We start from the raw sequence: 22,683 nt of genomic DNA, 5'->3' as shown, positions 1-22,683 counted from the left end.
AGCATCACGTACTTCGGAGCCCCACCATGGGACTGCTGATTTACCTGGTTTTCCGGTCGTGCGGGGAATGTATTTGGCGGCGGCGTCAAGAACCATTGTGTTAAAGGTTTGAATAGAAGAGGGATTTTGAATTGAGAAAAGATGATCGATGTAATTCTGGTATCCAATCCAGTCAGCTTCGTGGTAACGCCATCGAGGCCTGGCAGCAGCTATTGGGGTGGGATGTTCGAGTTTAAGGAGAATTGGAAAATGATCGCTGCCACGATTATCGTCGAGAACTGACCAGCTAAATTTTGGCCCATGGGACCAAGAAACGAGGCTCAGATCAAGAGCTGAGGTGTTACCAGATTGGGGACATAAGCGAGTGTGGGACCCATCGTTTAAAATTGTTATATTATTGATCATCGCAAAGTCTTCGAGGAAACGGCCTCGTCTATCAGTTTCCTTACTCCCCCATTCGGTGGAGTGGGCGTTAAAATCACCGAGGATAATAATGGGTGTTGGAATTTGAGGAATTAGATCTTCAATGCCTTCGGTGAATTCTTGAAATGGGAGAGAGGGTGAGGCATACAAGGATACGACTGATATTTCAATAGGTGCTTTGAGACGTACGCAAACGATATTAAGGGTAGATTGTACGGTAATGGGAGTGTAAGGAAATCCATTTTTAATCCCTATTCCTACACCTCTGCTATGAGAGTCCTTGAAGGTATGTAGCTGATAGCCTTTGATAAGATTGGTGCGAACGGTTGAATGAGGAACTAAGGTTTCTTGGAGGGCGAAAATTATTGGGGAGAATTTGGTAACAAGAAGTTGAATTTCAGGTAATCGTGATTTTAGGCCTAAGATGTTCCACTGTATGGCAAAATTTGTAGATGTTCTTAGTGTTGGACCGTTGAGAGCCATGACGATTTTAGAAGGAAATGAGTTATTGAGATGTTGGAGTATGAGTGGAACAGAGAAGTTAAGGGACAAAATGACTTACCGATTAATGCCAGGGGGTGGGAGACGACTGGATTCCTTACTGTTGGATTGACTGGCGTAGATGGGGGGACCGGGTTGACTGGTAGATTTGAGGCTCTTGGTTTGTCTCGCAGGAGAGATGTTTCCGGGTGATTCGGTGCCCCGACCACGCTTTGGGGTAGAGTTGCGAATCGGAGAATCGTCGGTTGTGTCCATGGAGGCCTCGCTATTGGTGTCGGTGAGGGTAGTGTCGGAATCGTCATTTTGGCTGTTTTCAATGGCGGTGATTTTGGCGAGAAGTTGGGCGTTTTGCTCAAGCAAATCGGCGATTTTCTTTTCGAGCGCTTTGATTTTGTCGTTGTCTTGGGCGGATGGTAGAGGGTTGAGCAATCTTTGCTGTACTCGGGAGTGGGAGGCGGAATTGAGGCGGGAGCGGTATTCCTTAACGGCATCGGAATGGGGGATTCCCATATCCACTCGGATACGAACGATGTAGTGTATGGACGATGGAGTGTATTATCACCACAGTTTGGGCAGATGGGATTGTTTGGACATTTGGTTTTTGTATGTCCAAACCTCCCACAAGCAAAGCACTGCATGGGGCGCGGGTAGTAGGGCCTGGTTGGGACCCGAAGGTATCCAAACCAAACGTGGGTTGGCGGAACGGTACCCTTGAAGGTGAGCACCATGGTGTTGGTAGGGAGAGTTTTGCCTTCAACTTTCCTGGTGAATCGATAAACTTTCACCACGTCCTGATCCTCGAGGGCTTGGCAAATTTCAGTGTCCTTTAAATCAGCCACTTCCCGACAAGAAACAACGCACTGACTAGTATTTCTTGTGGGATGAAGCTCAACAATAACTGGAGTTCCATCAATCAGTTCCTTCAATTGAAGGAGCTGATCGCTTTGTTTTTGACTTCGGACGGCTAGGAGAATCGATTTTCCTCCATCGGTTGGGCTGGCTCCATCGATGCGGCCGGCAATCCGATCGATAGATTTGGCGATTACGAATGGGTTTTGGGGCAGCTTCGTTTGGTTGGTTGGCTTGAGAACAAGGAATTGCACCTGGCCGTGTAAATTATGTAGCTGATCCGCCGGTCGTGGCCTAGAGGATAGCGTTCCAGTCTTCTAAGCTAGAGTCCATGAGATCAAATCCCGATCACGGCACATATAGTACTCTTTCTCTGGTCTGGTGGTTTTAGCATTTGTAAGATGCTAGCCATAATATCCTTGAAAGATGTACACCTTTAGAGTTAAGTAAATTAGATCTCTTCAAAGAAACATGAAGTTTCACTGAGATCCTATATGTGTGTGTTCGTTTTTAATTCAATTTCCAAATTGTCCGGATCCATCCAGCTGGGAATGGTCCTGGAGTTTTTGTGGGATGGACCGGGCAGTCCACCCCAGGGCGGAAATGATTCCGCCATTCGGGGAACGGGTTTTCACAATGTCACTGTACTATAGCAGAACACAGAACTCGAAAGAAAAATCCTTCAATTGAGATGTCCGTGATTGAGAAACTCAGCGATGGAGATTGGAAAACAGCAGCAAATCAAAAGCACGTCTAATCGGGTCGGTGGTAAGCGATAAACTGTCACTCCGCGGGGACGCGACCGCTTGCTTTTATAGCTCTCGCTACTTGTGCGTCGCGCAACGGGTTTTCTCCATTCTCTCGGATTCTCCCATTCTTCAGTCCGCTTGGTGGACTGAACAAATATTTAGTTACGAATCATGAATCTAAGTTTTGAAAAATGATTCAATTCAAATCTTTAAAATTGGGATTGGATTTTTATTTTGTTCACAGATTGTGAAGCCTCATTTTGTATTATTTTGAACTAATATAACCAAAACATATGCCAAGGACTAGGATTAAACTTTATCAAATGTTGAAGGAAGTGAAATAAAAAAAAAATCAATATACGTTCCACTTTCTAATCGTTTTTCCATATTATTATTTTAAGGTTTGACATTTTTTTATGATTTGGTTTTTTTTAAGTTCAGTTTGAATTCGCATAGATTATACTACCATCAATGTATATTTCAATGAGAATTGAAATTTTAATTGTTTAAATTTAGTTCAAAACTCTTTCATTGAATTAATTAATTAAGTTTTTGTTTTCTTCACAAAGGCCATAATTATCAGTATTTTTCATATTTATGTTACTTTTTCACTTCTTTGTCATTCTTATATTTTAAGTCCATCCGCAATTAAAAAAATACATAAATGGTTTTATCCTATTTTCTAGTTTTTTTTGCAAAGTTATTTCTAAAAAAAATACGCATTCTCTTATTCTCAATTTAAAATAAATTTATTGTTCAACCGGGAATGATTTCTAGGCTATGAATTGGCTTTACGGTCATATCGGGTCAATTAAAGAACTTTTTATATGTTCTCCACTCAACGTTTCGAATTACTTTAAATCTCTATCAAGGTACTAAAATTATAAACAGGAGCTTTAAACAAATTTCTTCGAAATTAAGCTATTCAAAATTGAAATATGTTATTTGTAGTATAATATAGAAATTGTATCTTGATTGTTTTTCTACTTCATACCTTTTTGTTAGTTGGAAAAAAAAATTAACCAAAATAAAGGATATTGTATATAGCTTGATTTATATTCTGATAATAAAATTCTCATTTTATGCAAATTTTTATTCTAATTTTCTCAATTTTTTAAAACGTAAGTTAATTTTAATTATGTTACCAGTGCAAAAGCATTGTCTTTTTTAAAATGCTTTTAGTTTAAACATCCTCATTAAACCGTTGCGAAAAATGAGTTTCTTCTGACCCTGGTATATGTTTTTTAAGGATTTTGGGTTCACTGTTTAATTTGAGATAATTTTGAATAGCTTTTTTTATGGAGGAAGAAATTTTCACATATTTATTCATTCAGGAAATTTGAATAAGCTTGAAATGAAGCTTGTTTATAATTATTGGCATTGCCTTTTCTTGAGCTTCATTTTATGCTTGCGAGAAGAAGCAAAATATTTCATGGAAAATTCAAAACTCAAAATTTTTAACTATTGAAAAGTTTTCTAAAATGGCATTCGTTGAGCGCTACTTCCAAGCAACAAAAATTCACATATTTTCTTAAATGAAGGCATTGAAAGATACAAATGAGCTGACAAAGAGAAACTACTACCTAATTTACTTGGGTGAATTGTATGCACTTATTGATCTATCTAATCTAATCTATATTAATGTATCTAATCTAATCTAATGCACTTATTGATAATCTTGCAAATTCATTTATATATACTTTGTAAGGAACTTAAGTCACAAAAAGCGAGGGAAATGCTCAAAGGTAGGGGGAAGTGTTCCTAAATGCGCATGTTAGGTAATATGCGCATACAGCCGATTGACGATATGGCTAGAGATTCATCATATCTAATCAGTGCAGTTTGAGGGTAGTACGCTTTTAACACATGGCATGAAAAAATTAAATTGTTAAATAAAGTCGGAAAAATTTAAAAATTCAAACAAGATTTTTGTCAGTTTTGTTATAATATATTGAACTTTAATTATCGTGCGTACAGATTCTGTGAACAAAAGTTTGAATGGTTTTTCCTTCTTATTCATCTGGAAATCGGAAATTCAACAACTTGAAGCTTTTGGCAAAGTTGTAGATGATAAGATATTGGAATACGAGACAGGTTCCGAATGCCCATATCAAGGCAGGTTAAATGCCTATATCAAGAAAAATAGATTATTCTTATAATTTTTTTACTTTCTATCATTTCAACATTAAATCTACGCTCAAATCACGATCTTACAGCGAAAAAAGAAGAACTTCATACTGATTCGATAAAAATACAATATGAACAAAATATTACCATGAAATATGGCCATATGACATTCTTAACTATGTTTCATGCAAAAGAACTAGTGATGTAAAAAATTTCACCAAAATTTCAGCCTTGACGTATGCCTAACATCCGTTTCTACCATTTTCAATTAAATAATTTCAAAATATTGCGAGTGTAAATGAAATATAGCTTAAAACATAAATATGCGCATTTAGCCCGCCGGTTTCGGAAATCGGCTATTTTGACTTCTTTTATTATAAAATTATTTTCACGAAAACTGTAAGAGATTTTAACAGAAAAATTGCTCTTACGTATAGAAAACAGATGTCCGCTCATGTGCATATAGTTTTCAGGCTCCTGTCTATCGAAATATGGGAGAAAATGTGTGTTTTCCTTAATATGCGCATATAGCCCGCCTCTCCCCTACTGTAAACGGAATTCACTAAGTCAGAAAAAGTGCATTGAAGTGCCTCCAGGCTGGCTGGCTATCCGGTTGGGCGGGTGCGCCTGCAGTTATGTTACAAAATCACACTTCGAGTTTTAGTTTCAGCTAGAACAACATCTAGGTGTGGTCTTGCGGTAGCGTGTTTGATTTTCACCACGAAGGTCGGGGTTCGATACCTAAGCCAGGATTTCTTTTTTTCAATAGATAATTTGATAACTTGAATGACCATTCTGATGCGAAATGTGTAGGAAATGTAGGAAAGAGTAGCAAATTGAACAAATCTAGGCAAATTGTCGGTAATTTGTCGAGTTTGTACTTGTAGTGTGTACCATGAACTTATCATAGAAAAAATTCAAGAGAAGGTGATATGAACTGATGCCTTGCATTGAAAAGCAATAAAAAGGGATTTTTTTTTGTCCATTTTACAATTTTTGGAAACTGAAAGCTGAATTGAATCACTTTGAGAATAGTTTTGGAAATTGATAGTATCAATAAGAATTTTAGGCTGCAAAAACATACTTCAGATCAATGATGGGGCTAAGTAAGCTGTTTTATACCTGTTTGATGATTGCTTGGATCTCTTTCAATAATTTCATGAAATGTTTTTTCCAAGGTTGTTTAAATCAACAAACTCATTGGCTTTACAAAGCAATTTTTTGTGATTTTTTATTTTCATCCTACTTTTAAACAGCTTTGAAATAAACTTTTGAAAACACTTGAATAAAAACACATATTTAAAAAAAAATATACCGACACATACTTTTTCTGGGGTACAAGTAAGATTTGTGGTATTTGTTCACATGATATGTACCGCACGTACAAAGAAATATTTAAAGTAAACCCTTCGTTTCATTAAGTAACAAATTTGCAACAATTAATGTATGGAAAAAGTGAAAAATCGTATTTTATTTCAATTTTTTTCTTGATGTACTCATCATTTCCAACTGTTAAAAATTATTTTTAAGGAAAAATAAAAAGTCATGAAATGAAGGGTTAATATTTTTGAATTATTTTTGAATGAAATGTTTAAAACTCGTTGCGCATATACAGGGCCGAATTAATCGTATCCAAAATATTTATTGCATTTTTCGACAGTAAATAGAACCCAAAACAAAATTATGGGACATGTAAAAATTCCTAAATTTATTAACCTGTTTTTTTTAAATCAAAATCTTGATCGTCAGTTAACAAGTTATGCACAAAAGGAAATACAGGAGTATTTCTCGATTTAAATTAATCTGTTTTTAGTATTGAGAACTAATCAATATTTTTCATCTATTGTGAATACAACGATGGTCTCACGTATGTTTTGAATATTGAACGACTCAAGTGAACTGTCAGAATTTCTAAATTATTGTTATATTGAATAACATATGATTTTTATCCCCTGATTAAGCCTTCGGTCTAAATCCAACTCTGCCCACAAAGGACACACTTTTTCCTTTCTACCATTTACCGAAAGTTGACCCCACCCATTCCAGGGTTGATGGAAACCCTCGTTTTTCCGTTTGTCAGAGATGAAATGCTGTTTGGGAAAGTCGATTTGGGATTTTGTCTAGAAGTTCGCTCGCTCTCCGGAACCGGGAACCCGAACATAAACCCTCCAGAAAGCTTCAACCAGCAGGGCCAGGGCACACCGGTCTGACTTGTTTGATGAAACGCCATTAAAAGTTTGCCTTTAAACTCGGAGAAACCGGGCTCATCCGGAATCAGCTGATGATTCTGGGCGCTCGGCCATACCTAAAGTTTGCCTCAGTCAGTTTGTTTTAACAATCAATTTTCTGTTCGAGAAGTAACTAATGGGTTTCGTTTTCTCTAAGGGGGGGTTGGGGGAAGAAAGAAAAACGTTCCATAAAACAACCGAAACGACGGACGAAAAGCCAACAAGTAATCTGTATGTTTGTTTTGTTTTACTTTCAGTTCTACCCCAGTACGATCCGATTATCAATGGGCTGCAGCACAACTACAACCTGGACGATTTTGTGGTGGCCAATTGCTCCTCGGACATGTCCAGTCCACCGGCTCGACTTTACTGGTTCATCAATGATCACATTGTGAGTCCCTGAAGATGTCCTCCCCAGATTAGATTCGAAACGTTGACACAATTTTCTCTCTCTTCTTTCTCTTCGTCAGGTCCCGGCCGAATATCTGCAGCCTCAGCAAGAAACGACGATCGAAAATGATGGGTTCTCGCTGCGGTATCGAACTCTGGAGATTCGGTTTCACATTGACGAGGGCAAGCTCGGGAAGATCAACGGCCGGCTGACTCTGAAATGTTTGGCCCGGATCGATGCCATTCCCCAAGCTTCGCGAGAATCGACGCAGATCATTTACGTTCCGCAGACGGACGAACTGCGGAACCAGAAGCTAGTCAATTGGCACAGTAGTTCAGGTGAAAAATTGAAATATTAAATTTTAAATTTGATTTTCATTACTTAAGCCTTACTCGATTATTCGTGAGTTCCTATTTTTTTAACCACTTAAAGAATTGGATTCAGTCATTCGTTAGAATCTGTAGTATTTTTGTTTTTTATTCCATTTGTTGCTGTAGGCTCATTTAAAAAAGCAACCAATTTTAAATTTGCTTTCTCGAATAATCAAGTTTTAAAACACGAATGCATAGCATTCGCCAGGGCTTGTGACATAGCTCAGTTGGAAGGTCGGTTGCCTCTTGTGCCGATGCCCGTGAATTTGAGCCCAAGCGTAAACATTTCACACAGTTGTATCAGATAAGTTTTCCAATGACTTTCCCCCAACTGCAACGTTGATAGAAATTCGAAAATGCCATAATGATAGTAAAATGGCTTTCATCGAAACAGAAAAAAAAAATCATTGGCCAAATGAAACGGGCAATGAGTAGATAGTGTAGATAGTGAAGGGTTAATTGCTTTTTCTCTATGAGACATGCTTGAGACGTAAAAAGTCCTTAAAATGCCTAAACATCATAAAATATGCCCTACTCGCTCTCTTACCCCAAAAGCCATTTTATCAGAACAACTAGCAACTCGTTGAACTGATTAATGAAGCAATGACTTTGAAAGCAAATACTTCAGGAGTGCAAACGAAGGATTTTTTTTCCATTTTTTTTAAATGAAAAATCCTATACCAGGTTCTGTTGAGAAAAAAAATCTAACGCAATTTTACAACTCGTATGCACTTGTATGCATCCTGGAAAATATAGAACCTGCGTACAACATAGGTACATTGTAAATTCTACTACGGCCAGTCCAACCATGTAATTAAAAATGCAAAAAATACATGAACAAGGGAGGAATGAAGCGTGGAATTCCCTGCCAAACGCTTCATATAATTTTATGGCTAAGGCCGCATTAAGGGGAGAGGGGGCAGTTATATCGCCCCTCCCCTCCGTTTAAGGGGGGCCCCGAGGAAAAAAACGTTAATATTATTATTATCATATTGCTTAAATTTCTAGAAAACAAGGAAAAGAAATCGAAACTTAAAAAAAATGGAATTTGAACGTCAAGCATGTATGAAACAGCTAAGGGGAAATAATTTCTCGTATATTTTTTCTTTAATATAAGTTAAGGAGTGCCTCAAGTTAGATACATTGCACAGGTTTAACCGCATTTTGTGTGCTGAGCGAATCTAGACAGTTTTTCTTCTCAAACCTTGTAAAATTTGGACGTTGATTTCGAGTTTTTCAACATAAAAAATTAAAAAGAAAGCGTAAAACCACTTTTTTTTTATCGTAACACGTCAAACCGTTTTTCCATCTTCCAAAAAAAGGAAGGCACACCGGGTAAGTAGGGGCAATAGCTATTAAAACAATACTGTGCACCATTTTTTCCAAAGTTTTAATGCAGAATGTTTAATTTACTTGTAATCTATCCAATTACTGTAAAAAGATACGATTCCAAAAATTACAAATGTTTTCAGCGACTTTTTTTTTATTTTCTTTTTTCAACCTGGATGTCGAATTGATGGCACCATTTTCAATTGCAAATTTCTCGTAAACTAGCTGGCTCTTAACGACAAACTGTTCATTGAAACAATCCTTACATTAGAAATAACAAGTTAGAAAACAAACGGTGGCGGTTAAAAATGAAGAAAAAAGAGATTATTTACAAAACACTAAAATTTTGTCTCCAAATTGTACCTGGGGTAAGTGAAGACGGCTTTATACAAACTATAGATGTAAACACTTTTTTTTAATTTTCTTTTTGTTATCCAATGGTGCACAGGATTAAGTATATATTTTTGATAATATCGGTTCTAGTGTGTTGCAATATAACTTACCACTTTTTTCGGTATTTAGAACTGTGTAATTGCTCATAAAGTAATGTATTCAGCCAAGAAAACACAAGTTAGTTGATAATTTCCTGAGAAGTAAAAGAAAAAATCAACCGTCTCTACTTACCCCTACCTACCCCCTTGAGTATTTTTTTACAATATTCTAGCAATGGTTTACTTAATTTGTATGCTTTTTTTTGAAAGCTTTTCCGACAAAAATAAATATCTGCATGATTCTGGGATACATCTGTTTTAAATTATCTGCTGCTGAAATAAATGTCTAAAATTCAGCTTGTCCTTTTCAATCGACCATTTACAAATCATTTGATCATGAAAACAATCTTATAGTTGAATAGCGAATTTAAATGAGTGATTCTATAAACATGAATACCTAAAATTTTTATATCTTATCGTTTTGAGATTTAAAATAGAGATCAATTTATTAAAATTTTCAAGTTTTATGTTCTTACTTCACTATCATGGATTTTCTGACGTTTGAGAACTCGAGATCTTTATTTAAGGCACTAGACTTTACTTATCTGATTTGTTTTTCCTATTTTTTGCTTCTGTGTTCAAACATTTAATACCCACTCTGATTAAATTTTTTAAATGTAACTTTTGTTACATTTCAAAGCACAGTTTTACATAAATTTCAGTTTAAAAAAGTTGATCTGATGAGAATAGTATTTTGTTGATTTAGAAATGTCATTCACATTGCATTTTGAAATTTTTAACAAGCTGTATGAAAATGTTTTTTTGTGTTTATAGATATACAATCGAAACAAACATTTGGATAATGAATTTTAAATTTACAATTCCTATTGTTGCTCCGATTTTTAAGGGGGGGGGGGGGGGTAGGGTCTAACACTTTAAAAAAATCGATTTTTTTTTATTTTCTTATTGTAAAACATTTCAAGAATGTTGTGTCAAATTTTCAAGTCAATTGAAGCAAAACTGTAGAAGTTATAGGCCTTTATCTCCTCCTATCTAATACTGCAAGAGGGAGAGGGCAGAAACTTCAAACGCGTTTTTCTCGAAAGCACATTTTTAACATCCGTGGACATCGTCATTTGAAAACTACTTATCCGATTCTTTTCAAATTTGGAACATAGTTTCTACATATAAAATACCAGACCCCAACGTTTTTCTTTTTTGATTTTTTACTTTGAGGACATTTTATAGGTGAAAAATGGCGGATTTTTAAGTGAAAAATCGTAGTTTTTACTACAAACAGCCACAAAAAATTCATAAAAATATTTTTAAGTTAAATAAAAACGTTGGGGTCCAGAAAAACATCTATTAAAAATATTTTGCTCTGATTTTTTGAATTCAGATGATTCTGTGCTGAGATACAGTGTCCACCGCAAATCCTGTTTTCTAAGAGGCATCCTCGAAAATGCTTCGTCACCGGCTCATTTTTCAATATTTTTCTACGAAAAAATTACTAAATGTTCTTTTAACAATGCTTTGTATAATGCAAAAAACTTGAATACATTTGTTTGAACGATAGCTCTAGAAAAAAATCGTGAAAATGGTGTTTTTTTATACCCGTTAGACCCTACCCCCCCCCCCTTAATAGAATTTACAATTTCGTATGTAAATTTGATGTGGATTTTGTTTCTTGATGTTATCTTGACTTGAAATGATGATTTTAATTTGATTCACTGAATTATGGAACTTAAAACATCTTAATTTTGGATTGAAATCTTACCCAGGAGCTCTCATATCTTTTTCTCCAAGGAGTTTGAATTTTATCCTTTTCAATAAATTTTTAAATATTAAATTCTAGATCTGAAATATTATTAATGCTTCCCAATTGTCATGAGCGGAATATTTATTCTACTTGAGATGAAGAACATACAACGGGAAATAACAAAGACTTTAATATTTTTTTTTAATTCTTCTATATCGGAAAATTTTAGTAAGTAACAGAGTTTTGAACCAAATCGCGATTTTTATAATTTAACGTTTAACAAATTTAACAACATACAGCTTTAATCAGAATTGTTTTTTCAGTAAGTAGATTAAATTTTCTGCAATTTTTACAAGTGAATTATCAAACACTTTTTATTTTAAGACACCATAAGACTACACAGACATAATCGATATTTGAAGTCAATATACTGAGCTCATTTTAAGTTCCTTAGCATGATTGTAATATAATGTTTCCTCCGGAATGCCATACAAATATATATAATCGATTCATATCCTCCCCGCCCTCTCCCCTCCCCAAAGAAAAAATGCTATGGGCCTTCCAATTGCCTAATCCAGCCCAGTTTATAGGATTTTTGTTATTGTAAATTTCATAAAAGAATAAATTTATAAAAGCAAAAAAAAAAGAAATCTGGAATCTGCCTCATTAAATCAAAGAGAAACGTTGGTTATGGATGGTTCATGACGCAGTAATGCACCCATAGAAGAGATTGCGAAAGTTCAATGCCAATTTAGCCAAACTCTGTTCCGAAACGGACACGAATGCCATAAAGTTGGTGAAATGTCCCAAATTAAATAATTAAATCAATCTGTGCCGAAAATGTGTTGAAAAGTGTACTATTTATGCCAAAGATAATATGTTTGAAAAAGCACTACTGGCATAGGGCTCGAGCTCCCAAGCGAACCTAGAATAACATTTTATGAGATTTCATCCTATTGGATAATTCATCCCAGAAACAAACAAAAAACAGAGCCGTTGAATTGAATTCTCAACGCCGATTTTATATCGTCTTTCCAATCCGGGCAAGAAATGATTTTTAGCGGGAAACAATTATTAACGTCTTCCCTTTAAGTTTGATGTTTTTGAAGTCTAACACAAACTTTTACAACACTTAATGACGGTCATTTTTTATGAATGTTTTTTTAGAATGGTTCATAAGATTTCTGGGATCTGAAAAATATTTCCTTACAGAGATAGAGGCCTACATTATTCTACATTATTGTAGAACATTATAATTCATTAAACTTTTTCTAAGACATCTATTTATCTCTTAAACTGAAAGTTTTATGATAATTTGTTTTCATGAAGTTAGGGTGGTCCTATAAAAATCATTTTTTGTTGATATCTTTTCATGGTGATATTTTATTTCAATTAAATATTTTAGATAACGATAATGCGCATCTTTTGTTGAAAATGGATTTCCAAAATTTGTTTTCGTTTTGAAAATATGAGGCTTGGATTGTCTCGTGTTTTCTTCATACTGGATAGGGACCCCTCTTTTCTTTGGCGGGAGGTGCCTTCGTAAACTTAAATTATCTGAACATATAAATGTAAGCATATCCACAACATGTGATGGGATTAGCTTGTCAATAGATTGAATTTTATCGCTTCTATCGAATGATACGATTTCTTTGTTTGGGAGCCCTCCCTCCCTAGAGTGCGACGGACCCAAAATTTCACAGATTCAATTCTTCACTCAAAAAACTACACCGTTCCAAATTTCACTCCAATAAGTCCAGTAATTCCTGAGTTCTTGAAGACCAATGGTACAAATTCTCTCCATTTAAAATTATTTTTAAGTAGGGGAGATGGGGGCATAATGGCCACCTTAAGGAAAACGCTTATTTAATCATAGAGAACAGCTGTAATATGTGAGTTACATCATTGTTTCATGTTCAAACACTCAAATAGTCTATTGCCTAATTGGATGAAACTTGAAAAAGTAGATAAACACGTTTAAAAATGCATTTTAAAATTTTTTTGCCGAAAGCTGAAAACCAGTCACTGTAGAGGCATAATGAGAAACCCCCCGAGGCAGTATGAGCACCATTAATGAAGGCATAATGAGCGATTTCTGCCAGGGATTCTAGCAGCAAATTCGACTCGATGAAGTCAACTGAGTAATAGAGCTACAGCTTGACTTGTATCGTCTGACGATTTGGCCTATTGGTAAGATGTCGGATCCCCTCGAACAGGAATCGAACTCGAGACTACTGATTACCTCTCCGACACCTTACAAATAGGCCAAATCGACAGATGAAACAAGCTAAGCTGTAGCTCTATTATTCAGTTGACTTCATCGAGTTGAATTCGCTGCTAGATTCCCCGGCAGAAAATGCTCATTATGCCTTCATTGATAGTGCTCTGTTCGCCTCTAGTGAACAAATTAAAGTAAAAAAGCGTTTTAAAATTGATTAAAGTGAAAAATCAAAAATTTTATAATGTTGAAAATTGAGAAACAACGTGTAGATCATGTTGCAGTGCGTACATTTCAGATCAAGATGATTTAAAGGTCATAAAAGCTTATTTGGTGGTGCTCAAAAATTATAATATTTTCGTCACTTGAGAACCTTGCTGGTTATTATTTAATATTTCTGTAAAGATGAAAAGGATATTTCTTTTATGGTGAAAAATTAATACTATGGGTAGTACGAAACAAGTCCTTATAAAAATTTGTTTAAGAAAATACGTACTTATGTAGAAAAAAGGAGTGCTCATTATGCCCTGGGTGCTCGTTATGCCCTCATCTCCCCTAACTGTCTTTTGATCATTCACTTTTAAGAGCTTTCACATTAAGTTTTCCAAATTAAATGGTTTCTCGAAAAAAAGGCTAAACTTTAAGTTAACTTTTCATAATGAATCGTATAGTATAAATAGTATAATTTAAATTTGTTCAAAAGCCTGGATTATTTGGCTTATTCGATTAGAACATTGAATAAGCTTTTCTTGTAGAAATAGAATCAGATTGGTACCGCCAGATTTTAACAAAGTTGTTTTTGAAAATTCAATTTATTTTCATCGACGGCAAAAATCTTTGAACTTGCTCAAGAGGCTGGTGGATCGATTTAGTTGAATTAGTAATAGTAATTAATGAAACTTTTGAATAAATTGTAAGATTTAAACCATCGATAAGAAAAAATCATAATTTTTTAAAAGTATGAATGGAAAAGTTTGCAGTTTAAATCTGATTCTTGGAAATTAAATCCAAATTTAAGTTCTTAATTTGAACTTTGACTCTTGGAAAAATTGTATATTTGTTATTTTTAGCTGAACGATTTTAAAAACAAACATTTATTAAAATTGAATAAACCATTAAAAGTTATTAGTCTACGAGTTGAAATTCTGAACAGAGTAGTCATCTTGATTTTTTTTATTTTAATTGAAAACATATTAAAGAGCTGAATCTTAATCTGTATATTGAATATAAATTCTGAATCTGAATACTGCGTTAGATTTGAAAATAAAAAAGAATTTTGTACTTTGTTTCGAATTGCGAAACAATTTCTGAACTGTAAAAAAAAAACAATATCTTAATCTAAAATTCCAAATCACAATTTTAAATATGAAACCAAAAGTGTATTTTTTCAGAGTTTTCATTCATTGATCTTTAATTGCTAGTCTGGTATTTTAAGTGACAGTTTGAATCCATTATTTCAATTATTTTTTTCAATCTGATTTGTGAATATGAATTGAAAAATAAGTTAATTTTTTTTTTCAAATGGTTTAATGAAGGCTTAAAAAGTTTTTATATTTCTTGAAATTTCAAATGATGAATCTTATTCTGAGTTTTCCAGTCTGGATCGTTACTTTGATTCTATTTTATAAAGATTTGCCGGTTTTGCCCAGATATTGAGTACAAAATTTGGTATCAGTTTTGTCCGTCCCCGTTGCTCGGATTTAATTGAAAAAAGTCCGTATATAGCCTGGATTCATTCACTTTATTTGGAAAATCGAACAAAAATAAATTTATGATGGTTTTTTTTTGTATGCCTCCAAAACGGAAGTTTTTGAGCAAATTTCAAAGAACTTATCATGAAAGGTTTTTGGGAAGCCTTTTTGCCAATTTTGTTTTTTTCATTTTTGTTGAGTAATTTCTGGGATTTGATGAAATTAGCCCTGGATATTGGCCGGATTTGTGTTCGTCAGTGAAAAAATTAAATGCCCGGATTTTGCCACACCCCTGTTAAAAAGCTTTTTACTTGCCTAATAAGATACGAAGTTACGCACTTCAACAAAGTTGTTCAGCGGGATATTTCGTTTGAAAAATTTATAAAATGGCACAAAAAACATCAGCCGGCTCGATTCTACAGAAGAAGAAAAAGTGATGTTGATTTTTTACTTCAAAATGTCCCATTTTTCCATACAAACATAAAATTTCAAAATTACTTAAAAATTCTGCGAAAAAACGTGGATGAGTTTTGAACCAAAACGAAGATTTTTAGACCCCTGGGTTTGAGAAATTCATAAATGATCCCAAATCGACTCGGTCTACCCCTTATGCATGACTACTGTTGCAAAACGAACACAGCAATTTTGATTGATATTGAGTCTTTTAGAAGTCATGGCCCATCAAATTGAAAAACTAGTTTTTCAAATTGTTGAAGCATTTTAATAGGATTTTGTGAATTTCTTCCCAACTATGATTATAAGTTATGTAATTGAATCAGATTAAATAAAATTGTAAGGATCTTAAATTTGAAGGAACAACAAAGATTTTCCAAAAATTAATTAAAAAAAAATATGAAGATTTTCCAACTATTTGCTTCGATAACTCACAGAAACAATGAAAATACCATGTGAAAATTTTTTAAATCTTAAGAATACTTTTTGCGAAATAATCACTCAAAACTATCCACGTGTTTCCGAGATAATGTGATTATAGATCATTCTTTTTGAAATAACACTTTCAATGACAGGGTTAAGTTTAAGGACTCAGACTCTGAAAAATTAATCAAAAACTCAGGATAGTCTAAAATTTTATTTTATTTTCAATATTGGTAGAATTATTATCTCAATATTGAAAATATATCCAAATATAGAAAATTATGAATCTAGCATTTAATTTCTGATTTCTAATGTGGATTCGAACTGAAAATGAAAAATTCGACACTGGATACAGAATCCGAAATATGAAAACAGAAATATAATTTTGATTTGATCATATGGAACAAAAACCAAGTAACAAAGTATTTAGAACTGAACTACTATCAATAAAAGAATTTGCACCTGAGATAAATTTTTGAGTTTTTAGTATCAGTTTTTTTGAGTCAAGATTGTTACTCTTGAATAGCCTTACTCAATCATCAAAGTTCGATTTAGAATTTGCCAGGGGATTTGGCGCAGAGGTTAGAATCAAACACGTCAAACGATGCAAAACATGATTGATCTGGTTTTATGTAACTAGATAAAATAACAAAAAATATCAACACAAAATGAAATTCATAAAAGTAAAACAAAATAACAGATAAAAGCAAATACAAATAAAAAAAACGATAAACCGAAGGTGAAAACTAAAGGTTAATTCCTTTCAAAATAACCAATACCAAAAAATGGACGAAAACTTAATAAATCTAATGCGAAAAAATCAAAATAGAATAAAAAAATTTAATCAGTCTATGTCACAAAACTTGTTTAACAAACCACGTAAAAATAAAGCATTTGTGTAAAAATAACTTATTTTATATTTTAGATTATCACTTCGTTCTCTTTTGTTTTTTCATTTAATTCTTGTGTTTTCTTATTATAGTTAGTTCTATCTTTTTTTCATGATTTTTTTTGTTTTTCCTTGCTATGTTTTGTAAATCATGTTTAATCTGGTAATCCATTGTTTTATCATTTTTTTTTATTTTTAATCCATTGTTTCATTTTTAATCCATATTTTGTTTCGTTTTGCTTTGGCTTGTTTGATCTTGTTCCGTTGTGTTACATCTTTCTTATCCTTTTTTCTAGTTTATGAAGTTCTGTTTTGCTGTCATATTATTTAACATGGTTTGATTTTTTTCTATCTTTTTCATTTTGTATCCTCTTTGTTGCATATAACATTGTTGAAGCGTGTTTTTCGTCTATTTCTATTTAAATGTTTCGCTGGGATTCAGTTTCACTTTGTTCTATTTTTTTATCTGTTTTTTGTTATGTTTATCGTTGGTTTATCAAATTTTGTTGTGTAGTTGTTTTGTCTTGTTTTTCGTTTGTGATTTTGATTTAGCTTGTTTAATCTGGTTTTATCTTGTTTCATCCGATTCTATCCAGTTTCATAACGATCTATCTCAATTCCTCATTGTTCATTGCGTGTGTCTTCCTTGTTGAACATTTTATCAATTTTTTCATGTTTTATTCAGTTTTGTCGTGTTCAATTTTGTTTTGTATGGTTTTCGTGTTTTATCTTGTTTCATCTTTTTAATGAAATATACTTTTACTTGTTAAACCCATAAATCTTGTTGTTAGGGTTTCATAGGATTTTCAGTTATTTTCTGAAGGATCTTGCTTTAATTTTCCGTTGATTTTTCCACTGAAGAAAGTGTATATTTTTTGTGATGCACTTTTTCCAGTCAATTACTTTCCGAAGAGGTTTACAAGAAGCTATTGAAATACTAGTACTACAACATCTTTTGCTTGTTAAAATATGTATGATTGAAAGTTACCAAAAAAATTTTTTTGAATTTGTTTTAAATTGTTCAACGGATAAATCAAGCATAAGTTTACTTACTTTTACCACAGAGAACAGACGTACAAGCTAGCCCTCGAAACTTGTGTAAAAACTCCAACGCTCTTATTGAACCAATTTTTGTTTTTTGCCAGATGTCTCCAAACACACCAAAGAGAACTGAGAAAAAGAAACAAAATTTTAGTCAGTTTTGAAAAGGTCTTATGAGCTACTTGATATGTTTCAAGAAAATCACTGTTGGAGTTTCGTAGAACATTCGTCATGTTGGATATAAAATGTATCCAAAAATTTATCCGCTATGTGCATCAACCTTGCAAGAAGTACTAAATTTTGAGCAATGAGATGCAGATTGGATACGTGAATGAAATCAGCTTTGAGATGTCTAGAATGGGTGAGAATGATCATCAAGAATGTCCATATTTGACTGGACATAGCCGGTACTCCCTCTGACTTCGATAACCGTTCAAGAAACGTGGAAGCTTACTCCAAAAGTTTTCAGTTGTTCTCTGCCGCAGTTGTGCTAAAATAAAAAAAGTAAAATTTTGTCAAGTTTAAAGTAAATTCAATTGCATTTTTCAAGCACTAAATTGAAGCTGTTCGTTTTACTAAGATGCTGATCAATTTATTCATGAGTTCATAACGATTACGCCGTTTCGAAAAATGAGCGCTTTAAAAGTTGCTTTGTAAATTTTCAAGGGCACACTAGATGGCACTGCTTTTAGCCAATTTTTAACGTATTTTTCTGATGTTAGCTTTTGAATTTTTACACACTTTTCTGAACATTTTTTGTTCGAGATTGGACGTCTGTTCTCTGTGCTTTTACTACTCTAGGGGTGAATGACACCAGTGTTTAAATCCCGTAAATAAATCAATCTATAATAATAATAATCATTTTACTTTTTTTTGGATGAAACAATTTGCGTTGAGGACCAAAAATATGATAAAACGTGCGAAAAATAATTTTTCTACAAAAATCTAAATTATTGCTTGAAATTTAATACTTGAAAGTGGATAATAATGCTTCTACAGACTCTGTGAATAGATAACTGCTAATAGATAACTGCAGTTTACTCAAAATACTTTTTTCCTCATTTCACGTCATGAAATGAAAAAATTAAGTAGTTTGATAAAGTTTTATAGCTCAAATAACAAAGTACTGAGTGCTAGAGAAGCATCTCTTAAAATCGCCTTCTAAACCTTTGGAATACTAGAAAACGCCTTAAAACGCTATGATCTATTAAAATATTTCGTAAAGCATTATTTTTTTTTATCTTAACACAGTATTTTTTTAGAAATAATCTTTTTGTAGAAAACTATAAGTGGTGATCCTCAAAAGTGCCAAAAAAAAGTAAACTTATCCTTGATTTATCCGTTGAACAGTTCAAAACAAATTGTAGAAATTTTTTTTGAGGATTTTCAATCATTCGTATTTTAACAAGCAAAACACATAGTGGGACTATTCTTATTTCGCTCACTGTACTGAAAAGTAATAAGTAAATATACTGTAGTTGAATCCACAGAATATTTTCGGTTATCTTTTGAAATTAAAGTTTCAATCCGCCAAGATATGGTCCATGCCATTTTTACTAAGATATATCAAATCATTAGTTAATGATTTAAATGCATGTGACCTTCTGGCAGGACCTCTTTCAGCCCGCAATAATGTTTTAATTGCGGAACATGTGCCTGTTTTTGAACTACCCTAATACGTAAAAACATATGCCTCATAATCATCGAAGAAAGATATCGTTTCTTAAAAATTCTTAGAATAAATTTCAATATATCCGGGAAATTTAATTCCCAACATTTTAAGCCATCTTGTTTAAATGAAACAATCACCAAATTTATCTCAAAAGCTTCTGGTGAAATTTGTCCTAAGTCCTATAATAATTGCCATAAAAGTAAGGCAATTATCACACCTCGACCTAACACACGACAAAATATGTATGCCAATTACTTTGGCGAGAACAAATCCTACTTAATAGAATACTTTCCATCGTTTCACTCCTTTCGGGGCAGCAAGCAATTCCAAGCGAATCGAGTTAAAGTAATTCCACCCCGTCCATTTTCCTGTTTCGTTTTTCGTTTTGTTAAACTTTGAGCTCAGTTTCTGTTCGGGCTACTCAAATGATCCGGGGCAAGATCCACTTTCGAAACAAAACTCATTACTTTCGAAATTAATTAATTTACAACTTTCAATTTCTGGGTGTTCCTTCTGTAAGGTTTAATTTTGGTTTTTTTTTTCGATTTTCTTTTCCTTCCCTCAGGCTCGTCCTTGCATCGGTGGCGACGAGGAGGAATTGTGGAGATCATCAGCAGCAGCATCTACCAGCTGCGAAGTCCTGCGGCAATGGCGGTGGCGATCCTTCAGCAGCTGCACCAGCAAGCGTACGTAGCCATTTTGTTAACAACCCTTTCCTCCTCGATGGCGATGATGGCGGCAATAACTTCGTTAGCCGCCCTGTAAAATGGCGGCTGACTTCAAAAGGCGAGCGAAGACGAAAGACGAAAAATTCCCCGGTGCAGATCCGGTGTCCGGTTTTGGTGAAAGCTGGAGAAAGTTTTCTGCGTCCTGTTGTACACCGAAATGGGATTATATATTTAAAATGTGTTATTTTTTCGTCTCAGCCGTTGTTGTCGTCCTGGGTTGCTCTCTACTTTTCGCCTAAAAGGAGAAGTAGGGAGTAGGTGGGACGTTGCGAGTCAAAAAGGATAAACGAAATGCGTGATAGTGACCTCTTTATAGTGTAAGGAGAAGCCAAACCCTGGAATGGCATCTACGAAGTCCAAGAGGATGGCGGAATCGAGTGTCAGTTCCAAAAGTGAAACCACTTTAAACGGAATGGAGATGATGATACTACTAGCTGTTAATTTTTAAAAGCAATTTCTGTTGATCTCTCTCGGATAGTTATTTTTTTCGCTCTCTTTGCACAGTTAAGAAACAAAAAAAAAAAACAAAAAAAATTTCCATCTCTCGCTTTCACCGAAACACAAAAGCTGCAAACACTCTGTGAGGGTGAAAGATTAAGAAAAATAAAAGTGGAAAGAGGGCAGCCGGCGCGAATCGAAAGCAAGAAATCTTCCAAAGCTCGTTTAGGACTCGTTATCAGTACAATTTCGTTCAACTCGAGCCAGTACTCTCCGCTTTTCTTTTAGAATAAACTGAAAAAAAAACAACAAAAAAAGAGACAGATACAAAAATGCCAAGTGTAAATATAAAACTGCGACGACGAAAAAATTGCGAGAAATGTCTGCGGGTAGTGTACATATTGAAAAGAAAAGAGCGAATGTGGTACGCGCGCTAGGAAATTCCTTTTGTTCCCTCGTTTTAAGCAAACCGGGAAGGACGGAAACATGTTAATAAGATACGAATAAATGAAGCCCTAACAAAAACAGTTAAAAGAAAAAAAAATCTCGCATTAGATAGAGCAGATATGCTATGGGAATGAGCAGGCATGCAAACGAATAATAAAACAGCATCAAACACATGATATCGAGCACCCACTCTTTCCTCTTCTTGATGTTCTTTTCTATTAACAAGAAAGTATTAAGAACACATTTCTGAACTTTTCAAGGTGGGTCAGTGGGTAAGACATGAAAAAATCAAGTACATTAATTTGAAATCAATTATTAAAATGAAGAAAATTTTAATAACTCAATACAGAAATAGAATTTTCGACAGGATTGGTCCAAATTTTAAGGTCAGCAGGCTTCAGGAAGATGGTCAGGCCTTAAGACAGTCAATAGGCCTCTGGAAGGCCATCAGGTAGAAGTCGGGTGGAAAATTTTAAGCTTCCTAGTTTTAAGCTATCGGGCCTCGGAAAAATCAATAACCCTCTTAAGGACCGTGAAGCCTTTGAAAGATCATCAAGATTGGAAAATTTTCGGCCCTCATTAAGCCTTTAGAAGATCGCCAAGCCTTTAGAGGGTTCGTAAGCATCCAGAAAGTCGTCAAACCTGTGGAAAGTAGTCTTCGTGCTCGTGAAAGGTCATCAAGACTCTGGAAATGTCGTCAGGCCTCTTGAAGGTTGTCAGATCACTTGAAAGTCGCAAGTCCTCTCGAAAGCCGTCAGGCCTTTGGAATAATGCTAGGCCTCTGAAGGTCGTCAAGTTTGAACGTTCATCAGGCTTATGAAAAATTGTCAGCCCCCGGGAAGGTCATAAGGCTTTTAAAAAGTTTTCAAGTTTCTGTAAGGTCGTCTGGCCTGTGGAACGTTATTAAGCCTCTGGGAAATTGTAAGGCTTCTGGAATGTCGTGAGGCATCTAGAAGGTCATTAAACCTATGAAAATTCATCAAGCCTTTGGAAGGTCATCCATCCGATAGAAGATTGATAAGCTTCTGGAATGCCGTTTGGCCTCGTAAAGGTCATCAGACCTTTGGAAAATCGTCAGACCTCTGATAGGTCGTTGAACTTGGAAAACTGCCTAGCCTCTAGGAGGTATTCAGGCTTTTAAAAAGTCATTAAGCTTCTTTAAAGTCGCCAGGCTTCTAGAAGGTTGTTAGGCTACTGAAAGACCGTCAGACCTCTTGAAAGTCGTCAGGCCTGTGAAGGTCGTCAAGCTTGAAATTTCATCAGGCCTATGGAAAATCGTCATCCCCAGGTAAGGTCAATAGGCCTCAGGAAGGTCGTCAGGCTTTTTAAAGGTTGTCAAGCCACTGGAAGGTCGTCCGGCCTATGAAAGGTCGTTGAACCTCTGGAAGGTTGTAAAGCTTCTGAAAACTCTTTAAACCAGTGGAAAAACAGCCTCTTTAAGATCGTCAAACTTGGAAGGTTGTCATGATTCTGGATGGAAGTCAGGCATTTAAAAGGTCGTCAAGCTTGGGAAATTGTCAAACTT

General features: G+C 34.6%; 1 protein-coding gene across 1 annotated transcript in view; it reads left to right on the top strand.

The window, feature by feature from the left end:
* LOC129759473 (uncharacterized) overlaps positions 1–20,310 on the top strand; it is an 85,152-nt gene extending 64,842 nt beyond the window's left edge. The window contains exons 4-6 of the mRNA XM_055756948.1: positions 7,135–7,268; positions 7,348–7,606; positions 20,111–20,310. Of these exons, the coding sequence (XP_055612923.1) occupies positions 7,135–7,268; positions 7,348–7,606; positions 20,111–20,310 (593 nt within the window). The remainder of the gene's footprint in view (positions 1–7,134; positions 7,269–7,347; positions 7,607–20,110) is intronic.
* Positions 20,311–22,683: the final 2,373 nt, after the last annotated feature.

This window comes from Uranotaenia lowii, chromosome 1, assembly GCF_029784155.1.
Source record: "Uranotaenia lowii strain MFRU-FL chromosome 1, ASM2978415v1, whole genome shotgun sequence".
NCBI classification, from domain to species: domain Eukaryota; kingdom Metazoa; phylum Arthropoda; class Insecta; order Diptera; family Culicidae; genus Uranotaenia; species Uranotaenia lowii.
The sequence above is the reverse complement of the archived record's forward strand: the minus strand, read 5'-3'. Positions and strand labels throughout refer to the sequence as shown.